At 36.7% G+C, this 17,605-nt stretch overlaps 1 protein-coding gene and 1 long non-coding RNA gene across 6 annotated transcripts in view; one reads left to right on the top strand and one right to left on the bottom strand.

Annotated features, from left to right (window-relative positions):
* Nucleotides 1-17,605, top strand: part of UBN2 (ubinuclein 2) — an 87,296-nt gene that overhangs the window by 57,400 nt on the left and 12,291 nt on the right. For 4 of the 5 annotated variants that reach the window (XM_077850101.1, XM_077850098.1, XM_077850096.1 and 1 more), the window contains 3 exons: nucleotides 2,907-3,138; nucleotides 3,569-3,658; nucleotides 6,537-16,833. The exons of the other annotated variant lie outside the window; for it this stretch is intronic. In XM_077850101.1, the coding sequence (XP_077706227.1) occupies nucleotides 2,907-3,138; nucleotides 3,569-3,658; nucleotides 6,537-6,586 (372 nt within the window). In that variant the 3' untranslated portion in view covers nucleotides 6,587-16,833. Of the gene's footprint in view, nucleotides 1-2,906; nucleotides 3,139-3,568; nucleotides 3,659-6,536; nucleotides 16,834-17,605 lie in introns of those variants that run through there. 5 annotated transcript variants of the gene reach the window in all.
* The window catches only part of LOC144284928 (uncharacterized), a 33,304-nt gene continuing 17,372 nt past the window's right edge, over nucleotides 1,674-17,605 (bottom strand). The window contains exons 3-4 of the long non-coding RNA XR_013353320.1: nucleotides 11,447-11,604; nucleotides 1,674-6,708 (exon numbers count right to left, since the gene is read on the bottom strand). This is a non-coding gene — a long non-coding RNA (uncharacterized LOC144284928). The remainder of the gene's footprint in view (nucleotides 6,709-11,446; nucleotides 11,605-17,605) is intronic.

Here is a 17,605-nt window from a genome sequence, read left to right on the forward strand (position 1 = left end):
CAACCAGAACTATGTGATGAAGGACCTTGCAGACCATGATAAGAACTTGGGGTTTTAATCTGTTGTGCAGTGGGACGCCATTGGAGGGTCTTCAACAAGAGTGGTATGGTTTGATTTATATTTCAGAATATCACTCTGGTTGTGGAGAATGGAGGGCAGATGCACTCAGCAAAATAAAATGTGGTTAAAAAAATTATATATCTTTCTCTATATATATATATGTATATATATATACATATATATACACACACATATATATGTATATATATAAAATAAATGCCCACCACAAGAAGAGCATGGTTTTCCTTCATATTTTTCCCTGGAAATGAGATACAGAGGACGTGAAAGTATTTTTTATTATGGAGCATTACCCTGAATTGTGTGCCCGTTTTAGGTTGATAACTTTTCCTGTATGCTTCCAAATGATATCAACAGTAGGATACGTGATTTTGAAAGATCTCCATCTTATAGGAGAAATTTATAAATGCCATGTAACATTTAGATAGTCTGATGTTTCATTTTAGTTTTATAAGCAAAAGTGGATATGAAAGTTTTTTGAAAGTACAAAATGTTACGCAGTTATGGCATGATACCTTTTTTAATTGCTCAATTACTTAATTTGGGGAATTGCCTTAATTTACATTTTCCAGCTATTTTAATACTTCTGTTAACCTCCTCCAGAAAAGCTTGAGTTCTTCTTATTAGCAGTATTTAATGTTCCTCTCTAGGGGGCTCCACTTGGGGCACATGGTTTTGGAGTTGTGCCCCATATTATCCTGAGGTTACAAGAGAATTGTGATCAAAAGAAAACTTTTTAATTCTTAAATCGATGTAGGATCTCTTCTATCCAAATTGCTTCAAAATATCCTTATTTCTAACTTAGTAATTCTTTCCAGTGTATCCATTTTTTATATCGTGGTTGACCCAGTAAGGGAAAGATTAGAAAATAAGTAGCCAAATCCAAGCATAAGGTGATGAAGATTTGTATTTAAGTGTTAGAGAAAGTGGATTAAAAAAAAAAAGAATGGAAAAAAAAAAAAAAAACAATGGGCGTGTTGACAGTGAGTTCATCTGTTTGGTTTGTGTGTGTGTGTGTGTGTGTGTGTGTGTGTGTGTGTGTTTAAATGATGCCTAAAACTAAGGTTTCAAGCCCAGGTGTTGGGAAAGAATGAGACTATTAATGATAGCAGTGGACATATAAGGTGGGGGTCACATGATCGCAGGAGCTGATGAGTTCAGTTGTTGATGAGTGTTCCATATCCAAGTGACATTCCTCCCTGAGCTTTTGGATTTACAGGATTGAAACTGAGATGGGGATATAAATTTGAAAGCTACAAAGGAGATAAGGAAAGGGAAGGCTTTTGGAGAAAGAGTGGAAAACCAAATTGGAAGCCTTCTGAAGGACAGTCTTCCCTTTTTTGTTTAACAGTGGGATGGACTCTTATATGTATAAATGTATGTACTGTGGCATATATGAGATCAATTAACATTTTTCTCATATATTAACTAAGAAATAAAATTATCAGCCCCTTTATTAATAATGTGTACTACTAGAAGAGGAGTGAGCACACACAAGAAACCTGATGATAGTTAACATTGGTTACTAAAAAATACTCAAAGAATTCAGTTTTATTTACTAAATTTAGAAATGTAAAATTTTTGGCCAGGGAAACTTAGAATTGGTAAAGACTACAAAAGAAAATTCACAGTTGCAGAAAATATCATAGGTGATATCTGATACTAAGACAATTTTATTGTAACATTTGTTGATAAGTACGTGTAGAGAAAGTCAAAATGGAAAAAAAAGGCAAAATGGGAAAAGATTATTGCTGAATAGAAAATTCTTCAAAGGATTAAATTAGCTTAATGAAGTGTAAGTAATTTCTCAGAGAAAGCTAATTAATGTTAGCATATTTCTGATTTAAATATATTTTTCATACACAGGGCATCAAAGCCCAGATAGTTAAAACATTTTTAACACTAAAAGTGTTAAAACACTTTTTGCCTTAAGGAGTCTTAACAAGTTCAGAAAAGTAATGAAAATGGAAACCAGCTTTCAGAGGTTAAGGAGAAATTAGATAATGGGGAAATGAGGGGTATCATTTAGTAAATTTGATTAACAAACGAATACAAATAAGGTTGTTTCTAGGAGTTGAGGAAGAGCCAGGAATACCTGTAGTAGTAGTTGTTGTTGTTGTTTTTAATACCTGTAGTTGTAAGAAAAAAAAAAAAAAGATGAGATCTCTGTATATGACAAGGCAGAGGAAAAGAGGAAACTTGGAAAAAAGTGTAATACTGGATATTTGGACCAGAAAGTTCGGCATAGGTGGGATTCATGGCATAGGTAAGATGGTTAGTTTTGGAGAAGAGGCAGGTGAGGCTAATGATGGAAGAGGAAGACCGACCATTCAGGAAGGCTTCAGTTCCTTAAGACGTTCTGATGGAAGCAGAGGATACTGTATTACGAGCTCTGAGAGGGTCCTAGTCTGGAACAATGACCACAGGGATTGTGTCAGGAAAGATGATAAAGCAATGAAATTACCAAGCATTTTCAAAGACCAAATTGAAATCACATGGAATTAATGACCAGTAGCTCAGAGAGGCCAGGAGCAAAAGTGGAAAAGTGGAATTCTGAGGTGAGGAAAGAGTGAATAAGTGTTAATATAGGCATCAAATTAAGTTAAGGAGTTTAACGTGGTGATGAAGAGCCGAGTAGAGAATTATTTCCAAAACCAATATAGCCCTTAGAAATACATTTTCACCTCAGTCTTCATTTTCTGTCTCATAACATTTCTGTTAAAGTGGATATTGGACACAGTCTTGCACCCATGAGAATATTAAATAAAATAAATCAATTCAGGTTAAAGATTTGATTTCTTATGTATTTTGACCCCTGGTTTCTGCAGTCCACAGCAGGAGCATCATTATTGGCTAATGCCTCACCTCTGACTCTCATGACATCACCTTTGTCTGTAACAAATCAAAATGTGACTCCTTTTGGGATGCTGGGTGGCCTTGTTCCAGTGACCATGCCCTTCCAGTTTCCCTTGGAGCTACTTGGCTTTGGAACGGACACAGCTGGAGTGACAACCACCTCGGGATCTACCTCAGCCGCTTTCCACCATAGCCTAACTCAGAGTAAGTACGGCTCTCCCAGCTATTTAGCTACCTAGTTTGACAGAACAGGAAACCTCGTGAGTTTATACTCTTTGAGAGACGTCCATTTGGAGCCAGGGAAGGTTACAGAAAAAAATTTTTTTAAGAAATAGTTTATTTCATTTAAATATAGTAAGTCATTTTAGAATCAGTTTTTATCTGTAATTCTTAAATGAACTATACTACATTTCTATCAATGAAATTAATAATAAGGAAGTCAGATTTGCTGGTTTATTTGCATACACATCCATTTTTATAGAGAAATTTTTTAATGTATGTGCTCCAGTTTAAGAAGGACTTTGAAATCAGGGGCTGTACTTATATTAGATAAATTAAACTATTTTATTTTTGATCTAAGAGAGCTTAAATCCTAGGTTGAAGAAGATTACTGACAAGTCTTTTTTTCTCTCAGATTTACTAAAGGGTTTACAGCCAGGAGTTCAGCATGCAGCAACACTTTCCCACTCACCTCTGCCTACACACTTACAGCAAACATTCAATGGTAAGAAAGCCACCTATGTTTTCATCTTTTAATATTTATGTAGATTTATAGATTGGATTATAAGTCTTTTCTGAAAAGTGAAAGGGATGACAAAGGTTGGAAAAAACATTTTCGTATGACTGAATCTTCATTAGCAACAAATTCCTTATAAGAAAAAGGAAATAAGTAAATGAGATCTTTTGTTACATGCGAAAAAAAGCCTTTCTGAAAACATGTATTTGTTATATTGAAATGATGACAAGAGGATTTCATAAAACAGTATACAGAAATCCCAATGTAATGGTTCACATGTATTGCAGGTTTACTAAATGCCAGATAGTTTTGTGACTACTTATATGTATTAGCTAATTCAGTCCTTACAATAGGCCTGTAAGTGAGCTAATGATGATCCCCATTTTTATAGATCAGGAAACTGAATTTTGAGATAAGCAACTTGCTCAAGATGATAATCCTAGAAAGTGAGCTGAGATCCAAATCTCGGAAGTCTGACTTGGTAGGCTGTATTCTTTTTTTTTTTTTTTAAGATTTTATTTATTTATCCGTGAGAGATACAGCGAGACAGACAGAGACACAGGCAGAGGGAGAAGCAGGCTCCCCACGGGAAGCCCAACGCAGGACTTGATCACAGAACCCCAGGACCACGCCCTGGGCCAAAGGCAGACACTCAACCACTGAGCCACCCAGGCGTTCCCTGTAGGCTGTATTCTTAACCATTACACTCTTCTGCCTTTTTAGGAGTGATTCAGTCTATATGATCCAAACTGTATGCATGAGATACTTGCAGGCCAACTAGATCACCCTGAAATCTGAAATTAGATAGTGGACACTGCACATCATGTATTGGCATCCAGGTTCTTGCTTCCATCAGCACTTGACCTCGGTAGGCTGTCCATACTATTCTTGAAGACCATTGTCAGGATCTTTTGGACAGAAAACTGTTAAGCTGTTCTCTGAACTTTAGTGGTTGGATGGGGCTTTGCTATTCTTCTCGGTCCCTGCATTTAAAATAATCTTGAGGGATGCCTGGGTGGCTCAGCGGTTTGGCTCCTGCCTTTGGCCCGGGGCATGATCCTGGATTCCCAGGATCAAGTCCCATGTCGGGCTCCCTGCATGGAGCCTGCTTCTCCCCCTGTCTGTGTCTCTGCCTCTCTCTCTCTCTCTCCCTCTCTCTGTCTCTCTCATGAATAAATAAAATCTTTAAAAAAAAAAATGATCTTGAACAAGTTTACAGTTGACCACATTTAGAAATGGGAGCTATGTGGCAATCACAAGGCAGCAGGTTATATAATTAATCCTGTTAAAAAACCTAAGTGGTAAGCTGCCCCAAACTCAGCCCTCCAAAGACTGAATGTAACTTTTATATAGTCACTTTACGTAAAATATAAATTTCTATAAAGGCCTAAATAGTAAGTATTTTCAGCTTATGTGTTAGTCTCTATCACAGCTACTCGACCCTGCCACTGTAGTGCAAAAACATAGACAAATAATGTTAACATAAGTGTAGCTGGGTACCAATAAAACTTGTACCAGATAGTGGGCCACATTTGGCCCTTGGGCCAAATCTCTGTCTAAAGAATCATAGTCCAGTTAATAGGAGTATTTTATTTTGCTAATTTACCCCTGCCTCTTTGAGCACAGTCCTAGACATTTTATGAGAGAATTTAGCCATACCTCAGGTCAAATAATTGTCTCTACAAACACAAGTACATAATGTCTCCTTGTAAATGGAAAAACCAATTCCTCAGATGTTGTCACCAGAGGTTTTTTTGTTTGTTTGTTTGTTTGTTTTTGGTCCCAGAGTTATTTTAATAGTGTTCTATTTATACAGCTTTTGAAACAATCCTGTTTCACTGATCTATCTTTTCTTCACTAGAGCCAGTTTGGTTTTTTGTTTTTTGTTTTTTCAGGTTTTACTGGAGTAATTTAGATATCACATAAATGAGCCTAGCAGTGTGACATGGTCCTTTCCAGCCATAGGATTGATCTTCTAGTACCGTAATTTGATACTTTCACTTGTGTGTCTCTACCATTCATTCCTCCCCTGACTTTTTCTCTCAGGCCCAGGAGATTAAGGCTCATTTTCCTTGCTAATTAGGCAATAACCTATTAAACTTCCTCTACATTTTGTTAGCTCTCAAGGTCACTGGGTCCTACTCTTGCCCAGTTTAAATAGAATAATCAACATTTTCCCAACAAAAGTTAAAAAGCCATGTGTAAACCTAGAAGCCATTGTTTCCAGTAGCAGACTTTTCCTATCACAACTTTTGCCAGGTTAGGACCAAAACAAAGTCTCAGCTGGATTTTTCACTTACTAGTATGTCCCATTCATTTACATAAATAATTGAGAATTAACTATCAAATGCTGTGTCATGGCAAGAAATTTAATTTCACTTGCAAGAAAATGAAATTGACCTTGTCTTCTAAAGGAATCAAAAGATATGGTAGGGGGCAGCCCTGGTGGCCCAGTGGTTTGGTGCCTGCCTTTGGCCCAGAGTGTGATCCTGAGGCCCTGGGATCGAGTCCCACATTGGGCTCCCTGCATGGAGCCTGCTTCTCCTTTTGCTTGTGTCTCTGCCTCTCTGTCTCCGTGTGTCTTTCATGAATAAATAAATAAAATCTTTAAAAAAAAAATAGTATTTCAACTGAAAACCAATTGAATCATAATCACTTGAGATAAAAGGATCATTTTTGTTGAGTTCATTTATCTCCTTAGGTTTCTTAGCTTCTATAATGTGCTATACCATGTAAGATATTACAGGTTGTCTTTTTAGTAATGTCATTCACATGGAAATTAAGAGTTAATTGTTCTCCTTATTTTAATCTATTTTTTTTTTTTGTAACATGCTAACCCATGCCAATTAAACATCTCTCTTCTCAGATGGAGGCCAAAGTAAAGGGGACACTAAATTACCACGGAAATCTCAGTGACTTCCCAGCAAGCGATGGAGATGAGACACTCAGCTGGCTGATGGAATCTACCTGATGGGAAAGTCCTCATGTGGTCATAGGGCTGCTGTTCTGTCGATGTTTACATTCTCTCGTCCCAAGCACTGTGGTGAGGAGGAAAAAAGGAAAGAAAACATGACTTGAGTAAAGCCAGATGCAGGAGGAAGAAATGCTTTTGTGCAAAGTTAGTGACCTTTGGTCTCCTCTAAAGAAAGACAAGTTACCATATAAACTGACTTGAAAGAGACTCAGTTGTCAAACCCACAGAAGTACAAATTTGATTTTTCCCCGGGGAAGGAAGAAGGAATCTGAGGATTTGGGTATATTCCATCCATCCTGGGGGTTGGATTTGAACACTTGTAGACATAATTGCATAATAAAAGGCAATATATCTGGAATTAGGCCAGTTTGTCAGGAGTAACAATCATGTCTATTTGAGTGGACTATGCAGCAAATTTGCCACACAAAAAAATTAATGACCCTGTGTCTGATACAGACAGTAGCTGAGTAAATATTGTACCCTCACAAGTCCTGAACAAACTTGAATCTTCTCCAGTGTGTAGCAATTTCCCATGTAAATCAGTGGACTAAAGATGCTTCAGGAAAGTTATTTTAGCACAGTGATATATATTATTAAATCATCGAGATTTTTAAAAGTCAAGAAATTGAGCCTGTTGCTCTTAACAGATGAAACTTCGATGTCCCCTTTTTGTAAAAGGGTCCATTTCATCTTCCATTCAGAAGCAGGTACCTAACTCTTCTTCAGGTGATTTGTGCATCTGGTATTGATTGGTTAATTCTTATTTCCATTCTTGATGTTAAATGTGGCTGTGTTCACATTTTTCTCTTCAGAAGTGGGGATCTTTGACGTAGGGCTGCAACTTTGGTGCTCTTAGCCCTTGCAGGCCTACCACTCTGAACTGTAAATTTCCCCAGCTTCCCCTTGGTTCACAACTTCTCCTGGTCTTTTAGCTAGTGGTACTTCAGGTGATTCTTAATTACTGATATAGACAGGTATAAGTGTGTACTGCACATGCTTCTACATTGGTCATTTAAATGGCATATATATATTTTTGGAATTTTTAAGATAGTATTTTAAAGGGAGGAATTACATTAGGATCATTATGTGTACAAGGGATTATTTTTTATAACAATCACAATGTATTTTTACTCCCTGTATCCAGTGTAGTGAATTTGATTTGGAGCATTTGGGATCTTAAAGCTTTATTAATATTTACTGAGAATATTGATATGTGAGTAAACCTGCAGATAATAAGACTGCTTAGTTATTATTATAGCTTCCTTATGCAAATACATCTTCAACAAAGGATGTTAAGGGAGAAATTTATGGGTTTTTTTGGATACATTTGATTTGTTTTTGTTTTGCCTCATCATTTATCTTGTCTCTGTCAATCTCTCTTTTTTTTTCTCCCTATTTAGGCTTCTGAATGTTTTCAAACTGTACCCAAGATTGGTGTAAGCTTGATCCATTTATAACAAAAAAATAACCTAGAAAACAGTGTCAGATTGGTAGTAGCAAGATCACATGTTTTCCTTACAAGTTTATAAATTTATTCAAATAAGTATATTAAATAAGTGGCCCTTTTTTCCTTTTATAAGCAAAAGTCCCAAATAGCCATTAGGACTGAATAAGTTACCACAGATCTGTTCAGATTTGTATCACTTGTATTTTGACTTCAAAGTCACATTGGCTTGCTTCATAGCAAAAAGTTAATAACTAACTGAAAACTTTAGTTCCAAGAACTTGTTACAGTAAGGGGAAAGGATTATTTCAGAAGAATCGATGTAATTACTTGCCTCTAAGAATTTAGTTTAGCAGTAAAACAAAGAAGAATGTTGTGTCAACCCCAGTAGATATTTTGGAAGGATATTGGGATGTTCCCGAGAGATTTGACTTGAATATGTTTGATTAAAGGTTATTTGGTTTATTTAATTAGGGAAACTTACCAATTCTTGAGTTACTCTAATGTAGTATTCCTGTTGCTTTTACCTAAATTGGAGAAAGTCATCTTTGCTAATACTATACAGGAGTTTTCCTTTGGGAAGCTAGCCTTGGTGTCACTTCCCACACCATGAGTCAGAGTGCGTGTTAATCTCTCTTCCTGCTAATAGTTGTGCATGCATTCATCTGTTTGCAGGTATACACAGATTTATTCCTGTATACAAATCCATTACTAGTTTAAGTCAGGGAATAATTTCAATTTCTTAAGTCCATCAGTTCTGAATCATGCCACATAAAGATTCCTAATGATTCTTTTGTCTCCATTAGAGAAGAACAGGATTATCAATTCTTCCCCCAAGTATTATTTTATAACTAACTAGTAAAAATATCTGAAGGCCCTTGGTCAGAGAAGTCCATATAAATGGAGATGATATTCTCTTCTCTTCTGTCTTGATTCCGTGAGGACGCCATATCCCTCCCTTAGCCCTATACCACATTTTCACTAACTTACATCCGTTTCGATCAAGACTACGCTTTTATGTTGTACAAATGAAACAAGCATCCTTATATTTCTTAATAGATAAGTATGATCAGAGAGCTCCTACATGTAAATACAGAACTATTTCTTTTCTAGATCATAACATTGAAAATGGTGTCCATACTTTATGGGCACCTGTCTTTACAGTTTTTCTTACTAAATACAAACATATAAATTGGTTATTTTTTAGCACAGAGACTTGTGACTCATACTGTATTTTTGCACTTAAAAAGTCAAATTATGTTATTTTTTAAAATGGTGAGTAATTGGAAAGGATATAGAGCAATGTGTATTTCTGAAGAGCATTAGCAACATCCCAATGCAAAAATAATCAGCACACTTAATTATGTCCCACTCAGCGGGATTCTTGATTCAGGAAAATTAAGCTGTTTGTTTTCAATTGTCTTGTATTTAAATTGCCTTCAGTGATGTATAAGCTGTTACTGTACATACAAGTTAATCCTCAGTATTCACAAGCAATAACGGTCAGCAGAGTTGTCTTCAGAGACAGCAGTGCTGAGCCTCAGTTGGAGACTGTTTGGGAGCAAAGTGTCAAGCTCATTCAGAGCCTCCAAAATCAATGCAAGCAATAATTCCACTATAACTCAATTGTAATTCTTTCTCATCTGCTTCTGAGATCAGAGGGTAAAAGAAATTATGGTTTAAAAATAACCTGAAGAAAACTGGGAAAAGGAAGTGAAGTTACTCTGAGGAAATCAGAGGATTGTGTTCCTACATTCTTTTATGCCTACCACCCCTTTGATGGATGGTGTTAGCCCAAATTATATATATTTTTTAATATCACAGAAGTTGAATAGGGTTTATTGCATCACTGAGGTAGGAGGAAAAAACCGGGCAGATACATGTTTGGATACTGTGGGTTTGACACCTGTCTGAAAACAACTTACTGGAAAAGATTTTTAACCCAGGATCTTTTTTTTTTTTTTTTTTTTTTTTTCTCCCCCAAAGCAGATCTAAATTGTTTACTACCCAGGTTTGGAAAGGGCAGGCCCTTCTAGTCTTTCTTCTCCGGTTGCCCTTACCACACCCCTTCCCGCCTCTACTTGGTTCACGACAGTTTCTGAGATGGAAACTCTACTGTTATTCAAACTGCCATTGATTGTGAGAACTCTCTGTCCCTTGGGACCGTCTCCTAGAACTCCAGTTGTCTATCATACTTGCTGCTACACTTGTACAATGAACTTTGCCTGTATTGGTCGATTATAATCTGATTTACAGTTCTTTATCTCTAGGAGGTTTTGTCATATAACTTGACCCATCCATGTATAGACTTAGGATACTTTATTTTAGGAGTGTACCATAAAAGCACACTGGTCCCTGTATTCTTTTTATTATCACGTAGGTTTTGAATTTGTGTTGGCTTTTTTTTTTGTTGTTGTTGTTGTTGACGTTTTGTTTCTCTTTGTTTTAAATTAGAAATAGCAGAATGAGAAAAATCTATAATCAGGCCAAACTTGAGAACTTTCCCTTGTGCTTCAGCATTATAGATTCTGCTAACCATATGTTCTCAAAAGGGGCACTTTTACTTTCTATTGTGCATGTATGATGGTTTTGTTTTGTTTTTTGCTTTTGTAATAATGAAGCAGAAGAAAAATCCAGTCGTGGGTAAATGATGACAAACATGTTATGCAATTTTATTTTATAAAATTGAAGGGGAAAAGTTTAACTCTCTGTAAATCATTTCTTAGCTCTGGTAAAATGCTTATATTACTCCTCTAAAACATGCTCAATTCAGGCCTTTGTCTTTGTTAAGTGCCTTTTTTTTTCTTTCTTTTTCCCCCCTCTTGAAAGTGTTCTCAGATATCCTAAAGTACAGGCTAATAAGTCAGGAGATTCAGGAGGAAGAATCTCAAACTTGCCAACGTCATGTCATGCTGTAATACTCTTCCTTTTCTTTATATGTATAAGGATATATGTGTAAGATACATACATATATATGTGTATATATATGTAATATATATATATATATAAATAACTAGTAGCTGCTGTACCATTGCATCCTTTTCAGACACATCCCTGTCAGTGTTTGCAAAACTTCTGGCTTGTTTATTCCATTGCTTTTAGTCAATTGAAATGGGTAGATTGGGAAATTGTCTTTACACAAGATGCTATCTTCCCCCTTGAATATCTGTTTGTTGAAGTTAACAAAAATACATAAATATAATAAGTCATTTATTTTAAGTAAAATAAATTTAGTGGACTCATTGGCTATTCCTGGATATAACCCACTGCTCTGTGCCCTTCACACTTGGCATGGGTAATACTGGAGAAAGCATTGGAATAACAAGAGTCTTTTGAGGGTCCCATTGATAAGGCGTACTGTGGCGGGCAAGGCTAAGGATGTCAGGGAGCTAGAGTTTGAAGCTCGGTTTCGTATCTGAATAGGTTTTGAAGGAAGTTAGCAACTTTGTCAACATTAAACATGCATCATATTTTCTTCTGGAAAATAAGTTTTGAAGAATTCATACAGCTGCATATCTGTGAAAAGGTTAATAAACTTAGAAAGACTTCAGATACTCATGTAAACACTCATATAACCTATAGTATTCTTGAGATCTTCAGTTTTCTTTTCATTTGCCAGATAATTACATTTGGCTTAATCTGATTTTATGGCTGTTTACATTTCTCCCTTGAGCAGAATGGCATCATCTTCAGTATCTTAAGATTCATCTGTTTCTTGTTGGAAACAGATCTGCATATTAAGGGAGACTAAGTTGAACCAATCCTGAAAGCCCAGTACAAATATGTCTAATAAGTGCCCCCTTTTAAAGACCTTTCAATTGGGAAGAGGAGACAGGTGGCTAACAAGAAAGCAGCGGCTCCTGGTGGTGTTACCTGATAGCCAAGCACTTATCAGGCAGCCTCAATTCAGACATGTTACTCTGGAAATACTCTGTTTAACAGGGGGAATATCATTTAACCTTCGTGCCTCAGATTACCCATTAGAAAATTGGGTATAATAATATTCACCTACCTCCCAGGGATATCAGAGACTTTACTATTTCAAAAATACTTTGAGTTTTTCTAAAATGTCCTATATAATTAAAGTATGACCATCTTTCCACAGAGGCTAAAAAACATTTCCCTGTGATGGGTATAAAAAGTACCGTATGATTTTTGAGTTTAAAGAAAATCACTGGAATTCTACTTTAGATGCATATTATTTAAATATATTTGTGTGGGATTAAAATGGTTAGTTTCAGGTTAACAGGTGTTGGGGGGGAATAACACTAAGTTTCTTAATTATAAGTAGTTTTTTTTTAAGCCTTTTATGATGTTAATACATGTGTGATTTTTGCCAAGGTTGTGGAGCTACAGCTAGGTAAAGTTTGGATGGTTGGTTATTGGAGTTGATAAATGATCCTGAAAGTTTTATCTCCCTCACTTTAACATCTTCTCAATCTAATTTCCTTATATCACTTGTTTGGTGATGGATAGTTAAGTTGTTAACTTTCGAAGAAGGAATGGGTGTCTTCTCATTCTTGTAAATCAGAAATTGTGTACTATTCCTGTCACTATAGGTATATCCAGCTTTGCACCGAAGGGGCAAGCACTACACGCAGTCGGTTGGGTATACTGTTAGCCAGTCTACCTTTGTGTAACTTTGGCTTCTTCCACCCATGAAAGAGGTGGAGCCATCCACTGCTCAGGTTGTAGGAAAGTGGGAGGGGGGAGGCAGGACTCATTTCTTAGCTGGGGTGTGGGTGGGAAGGGTAGGGGTAGAAGGAAACATGTTTTGCCCATCTCTGAGGAAGATCATTTTATCCCACCTCTCATCCTGGCATGTTAGGTCGGGATACTTAGAATTTTCCTTTATCACTTACAACAACAGGAAACAATGGATGCTGCGTTTGTAGTTAGGGCTAAATGCTAAGTAAGCAACAATTGTTAGAGTGTATAGATTTAAATTATAGCACATATTCAGGGTCAGGAAAGAGAATGTAGAGGGCGAGAAACTATTACCCAGCTCAAGTGAGTTGAGAGCACCAGGCCCAAGCAGACAAAGCATCTGGGTTAATTCCCACAATCAGTGGAGGCCCGTTTAATCTCTTAGCGATAGGACATTTTTGTCTTAAAATCACTTTTTGGTTTTTTACTGCTTTTTCCAGACAAGGCCTTAGTTAGTAACCTCTAAATATCAACTATGCAGATAAACATACTCTTTATTTTCCACATTTTCCCTCTTTTTCCATTCTTCAAGTAATAGCTGTTTAATGACTTCTACCCAAAGAAATAAGGCATAAGGGTTTTGTTGAATGTGTGTTTGTTCCTCTAGGGAAAATTAACAGAAGCATAAAACAGAGATATTTTGTGTGTTAATCTATCCTAAAATGTGAACTTTATATTCAGACACTTAAGTACAGATCCTCTTATTGGTGCAAAACTGTAGTGAGAATCATGAAATGTCTTTGAGTCTTTAGAAAAGATCATCCCAGTGTTCAATTCTGAGAAAACTCTAGATTCTGTGGCACAGTGTTCAGGTTTGTAGAGCTGAACAGTTGGTCAGACTCTAATTAAAAATAGCTTTGAATATTTAATGTTGAATTCCTTCTTTCTTCCTTCTTACCTCTAGTTTGAGCTCTTAAGTTAGTCATTTCATTAGCCAGTTGCTACACTAGGATATTGGTTGCATATTGTTAAGAGTCTGGAGAGAAAAGGTTAGATTTTCACCTCCTTTTCTCTCTCACTCTGGCCGTCTTTCCTGGGTCTCTGCTGCCTTCAGAAATGAAGTCTATAGGCAGAGTCCAGGACACTGTTCCTATCCTACCACAGACTCTGAGACAGGGACTAGTACGATTATCATCAGACTGCCTTTGAACAACTTGATAGTAAATTACATTTTTCTCAGATATTCCCAAAGTATTATTCGCCTAAAAGTAGCTATTTGTGATCTTTATTTAATTGCCTCAGATTGTGATTCTTTAGCTTCTCAACTTTCTTACGTATTGCCATTTATAGTGGGCTAGCAGTTTTCTGAACTGTTTTCCCAAACAGGTAAAGGATACTTTCAGAAACCTCAGTAGTATAATTAAAAGGATCTATATGTCCAGGATTTGGAGTCATCACTGGTGACCAGAATTGTTTTTTCTCTTCTCCCTTGTATTAAAAACTAGATTTCTTTATCACTATACAGTGCAGTTGCTACAATTCACGGCTTTCTCTTGATACTTTTCAAGGTTATTCAAAAGAGATACAGACCTTTGTTAAGGGCTCTTATTTCTCATAATATTCTGCCTTGCTTATTTTCATACTTCCTCTGGAATAAACCTGCTTTGCAAAGATCTGCGTCACACAGGCCATATAAATTCTTAGAACCAGTTTTATGCTCCTCAGAAAACTCTGTACGTTATTTGCTCCTGTTTTGCTAATGATAATATAATTCTATTTTATCTTAAATTTAAAATATTTTATAATAGAGCACTAATGAACACCTAATTGAAATACAAAAAAAAAAATAACTATTACTCAAGATAACTTGGAAATACTTCTGTTTTTGAAGTGAACAACTCCTGTCTACCCTCTAAGCACATTGAAGTGTCAGTAGTAACTGAGATCAGCCAGTCGGCACGTTTTTCTGTGTGACAACCTACCTTTAGTTTCTTGAGAAAGACCGTACCTATCCTATATTTTCTGTCCTTGCAGCCATATACTTTCTGTGCTTTTTTTTTTTTTTTTTTTTTTTTTTTTGGTGGTGGTGGTAGGGGGTGATGGGTTTGGCTATTCTGTGCTGCATGCAAGGTTAGCATGCCCTGTACCGGCACAGTTTTTCTTTCCCATTCCTGCAAAACTACCAGGGATTACCCTGATTTTAGCTAGGGACACTCAAAGACAAAGAAGTTATTCTCAGCTGATGAAATTATTGCTGTTTTATATGGTTAGTTAGAAAGTTGGCCATCTTTGTCCAACTTTTTAAATCCTGGCTATGCCTACATAATTAATTACATATACCATCTGAGACTTTCTGATAAGCAAGGGGCCCTTCCACCAGTAGAGGCAGGTTTCCAACCTACAGATAATTTCCTCCCATCTATGGCCGGCCACAGAAAAGATTCACGCTTTGTATTGTCCTTTTGTTAGCTCTCATTGAAAAATTATATTATAGAAAATATCAAAAATATCAAATTGTCCTTAAGAAGAGTGTGTAATCTGGGGCTTACCCTTGTGTTTTGCTCACTTAAACATTGTCAAGCTTAAAAAAAAAAAAAAAGGAAAAGATACTTCTGGCTGGTGAGAATTTTGTGCCCCAAATAATATGTTAATCAAGTTTACCAAGGTAACTAAATGAGGGGTGTGTTTTCTCTCTTTTATTACAAAAGAACGTTTATTTGCAGTTGAAAATTATTGTGGGACTGCAGACCTATTTGCTATAACTGATTGGGAATAAGGATTCTGATTTTTAGCCTGGGTAAGCACATATTTCCAACACTTGTGATATGAATTTTGATAAGGGAAAGACTTTTGTTTGGTAACAGAAGGAAAAACAGGACTTATTTATACAGTGAAAGTTCACTCTGTAGAGGAACTTCCCTCCAGGTACACATCTTCCTCTTACTGTAGCCGCTTCCACACTTGATAGAGATGCCAACATGTTCCACAACCAATCTTGAAGGAAGGAGCCTAAATAATTGCTGCTCCTCTAGGTGAAGGGCACTGATCACTGTCTTGTATTTGTTTATAGGGAGGTGCGTTTTTGCTAACTTGAAGGGATATACTGTATTTTAAATAAGTGTGTGACTTAATATTTTGGGATTTTTTTTCCTCCTTTAAAACTGGACCTGAACACAGCTTTGAGTTGATATTTGTAATAATCTCAGGACCTGAAAGATTGTAGCATTTAGTGTGTCTTAAAAATTATGTACTGTACCAGCCATGGATTTTTGTAAATATACCTGTCTCCCTTTTTTGTATTATTTTAGTAAAAAAATAATAATAAATTTAAATAAAAGGGGGTGGTAATGACATGTGAATGGGTGTGGGTATGTATGTGTGTGTGTTTGTATAAGGCTCTTTTGAGACGAACTGGTGCTTGTTTAATTTCCGGCTCTGATCAGAGCAGGAATATGGACAAACTGCTGCTACTGAGCCCTGCACTGAGCCTGGGTATTTCCATTTCGTCTTTCCCCATGGTTGATTGAATATGGGCTGCCAGGAGTTGACTAAGAAGTTAAATTCTTCTTCCCACCGCCATCTTGCCTTTGCATTCTCTGTTCTACACACCCTTTGAACTTTAATGGTAAAGCTTTCCAAACTCTGGGTGGTTTGCTGGTCTCTAGTTTTTAGAGAGCTCTTGTCACTATTTTATAAGAAGAAAGAAGGACAGGTAAATTTTTTTAACCAAAAAATAATCACATATTTCATAAAACCCCAATGAATTTTGGATATGTGAGAGGGCTTAAACATTCCTAAATATGGATCTGTGAATTTAGTAAATTAGCCCCATGGATATACTCCTTCAGTGCAGGGAATTTCTTTTCTTTTTTTTTTTTTTCCTTTTTCTTTCTTTCTTTCTTTTTTTTTTTTTTTTTTGCAACAGCCTTGCTCATATTCCAGGTATAGCTAGCAAACCCCTGTTTTAAAGCAGGAGCCTTATTTGATTCAGTGTAGATGTTTCCTGTCTATCCTTCTGTGACAGGACCTTTTACATGAGTGTTTTTTTCTTTTGTATGTGTTATGTGTTGTATTAAATAAAGAGGAATGTACATACTATTCTTGTGTCCATTGTATTATTTGGCCAACTTGGGTTTTGATACCTCATTCTTTCAGTAATGGTTCAGTATTCGTTGTCTGTATCGTACTGTGCTGGATGCTATCCATTACAGAAGTAAAGGGCAGGGTCCCCACCTTCGGTGTATTAAACATTTTGTAACCTCATGACAAGTTAAAAGATAACAGTTCAAAATTTGTCACAAAGTTGTGGTCCATTGCCTCCTGACCTCTGAGTTCATATCGGGGAAGAAACTGGACTGGAGAGATCTGGGAAGACTTTGTCAATTGGATGGCACTTGAGCCGGTCTCAGGATAGGGGATGTGACTAGGTAGAAGGAAAAGGGAATGTCCTGAGCAGAATCAGGAAGCAGGAGATAGACTAGGCTGGTGTGAAGTGTATGCTGGGATTAGTAGAAGCCACACTGGGAGTTCCAGGACGCAGGATGCCGGCTCACTAGGTTCTCCCTTTGGGTTATAGGGTGTGTGTGTGTGCGCACATGCACGCGCTACCAGGGCCAAAGTTTGAAATGTAGATATGGGAATTATCTGCAGAAGTGATCATCCTTTGGGGTGCCTGGCTGGCTCAGTCAGTAGAGCATGTGACTCTTAATCTCAGGGTGGTGTGTTCAGGTCCTACATCGGGTACAGAGATTACTATACAAATAGTTTAAAATAAAGACCAAAAAAGGTGATCATTTAAATCCTTATGTGTAGAAAACTTACAGGAAAAGTATTAAGATAAAGAGTAGAGGGATGCCTGGGTGGCTCAGTG

The sequence above is a fragment of the Canis aureus genome, chromosome 15, assembly GCF_053574225.1.
Source record: "Canis aureus isolate CA01 chromosome 15, VMU_Caureus_v.1.0, whole genome shotgun sequence".
Classification (NCBI taxonomy): domain Eukaryota; kingdom Metazoa; phylum Chordata; class Mammalia; order Carnivora; family Canidae; genus Canis; species Canis aureus.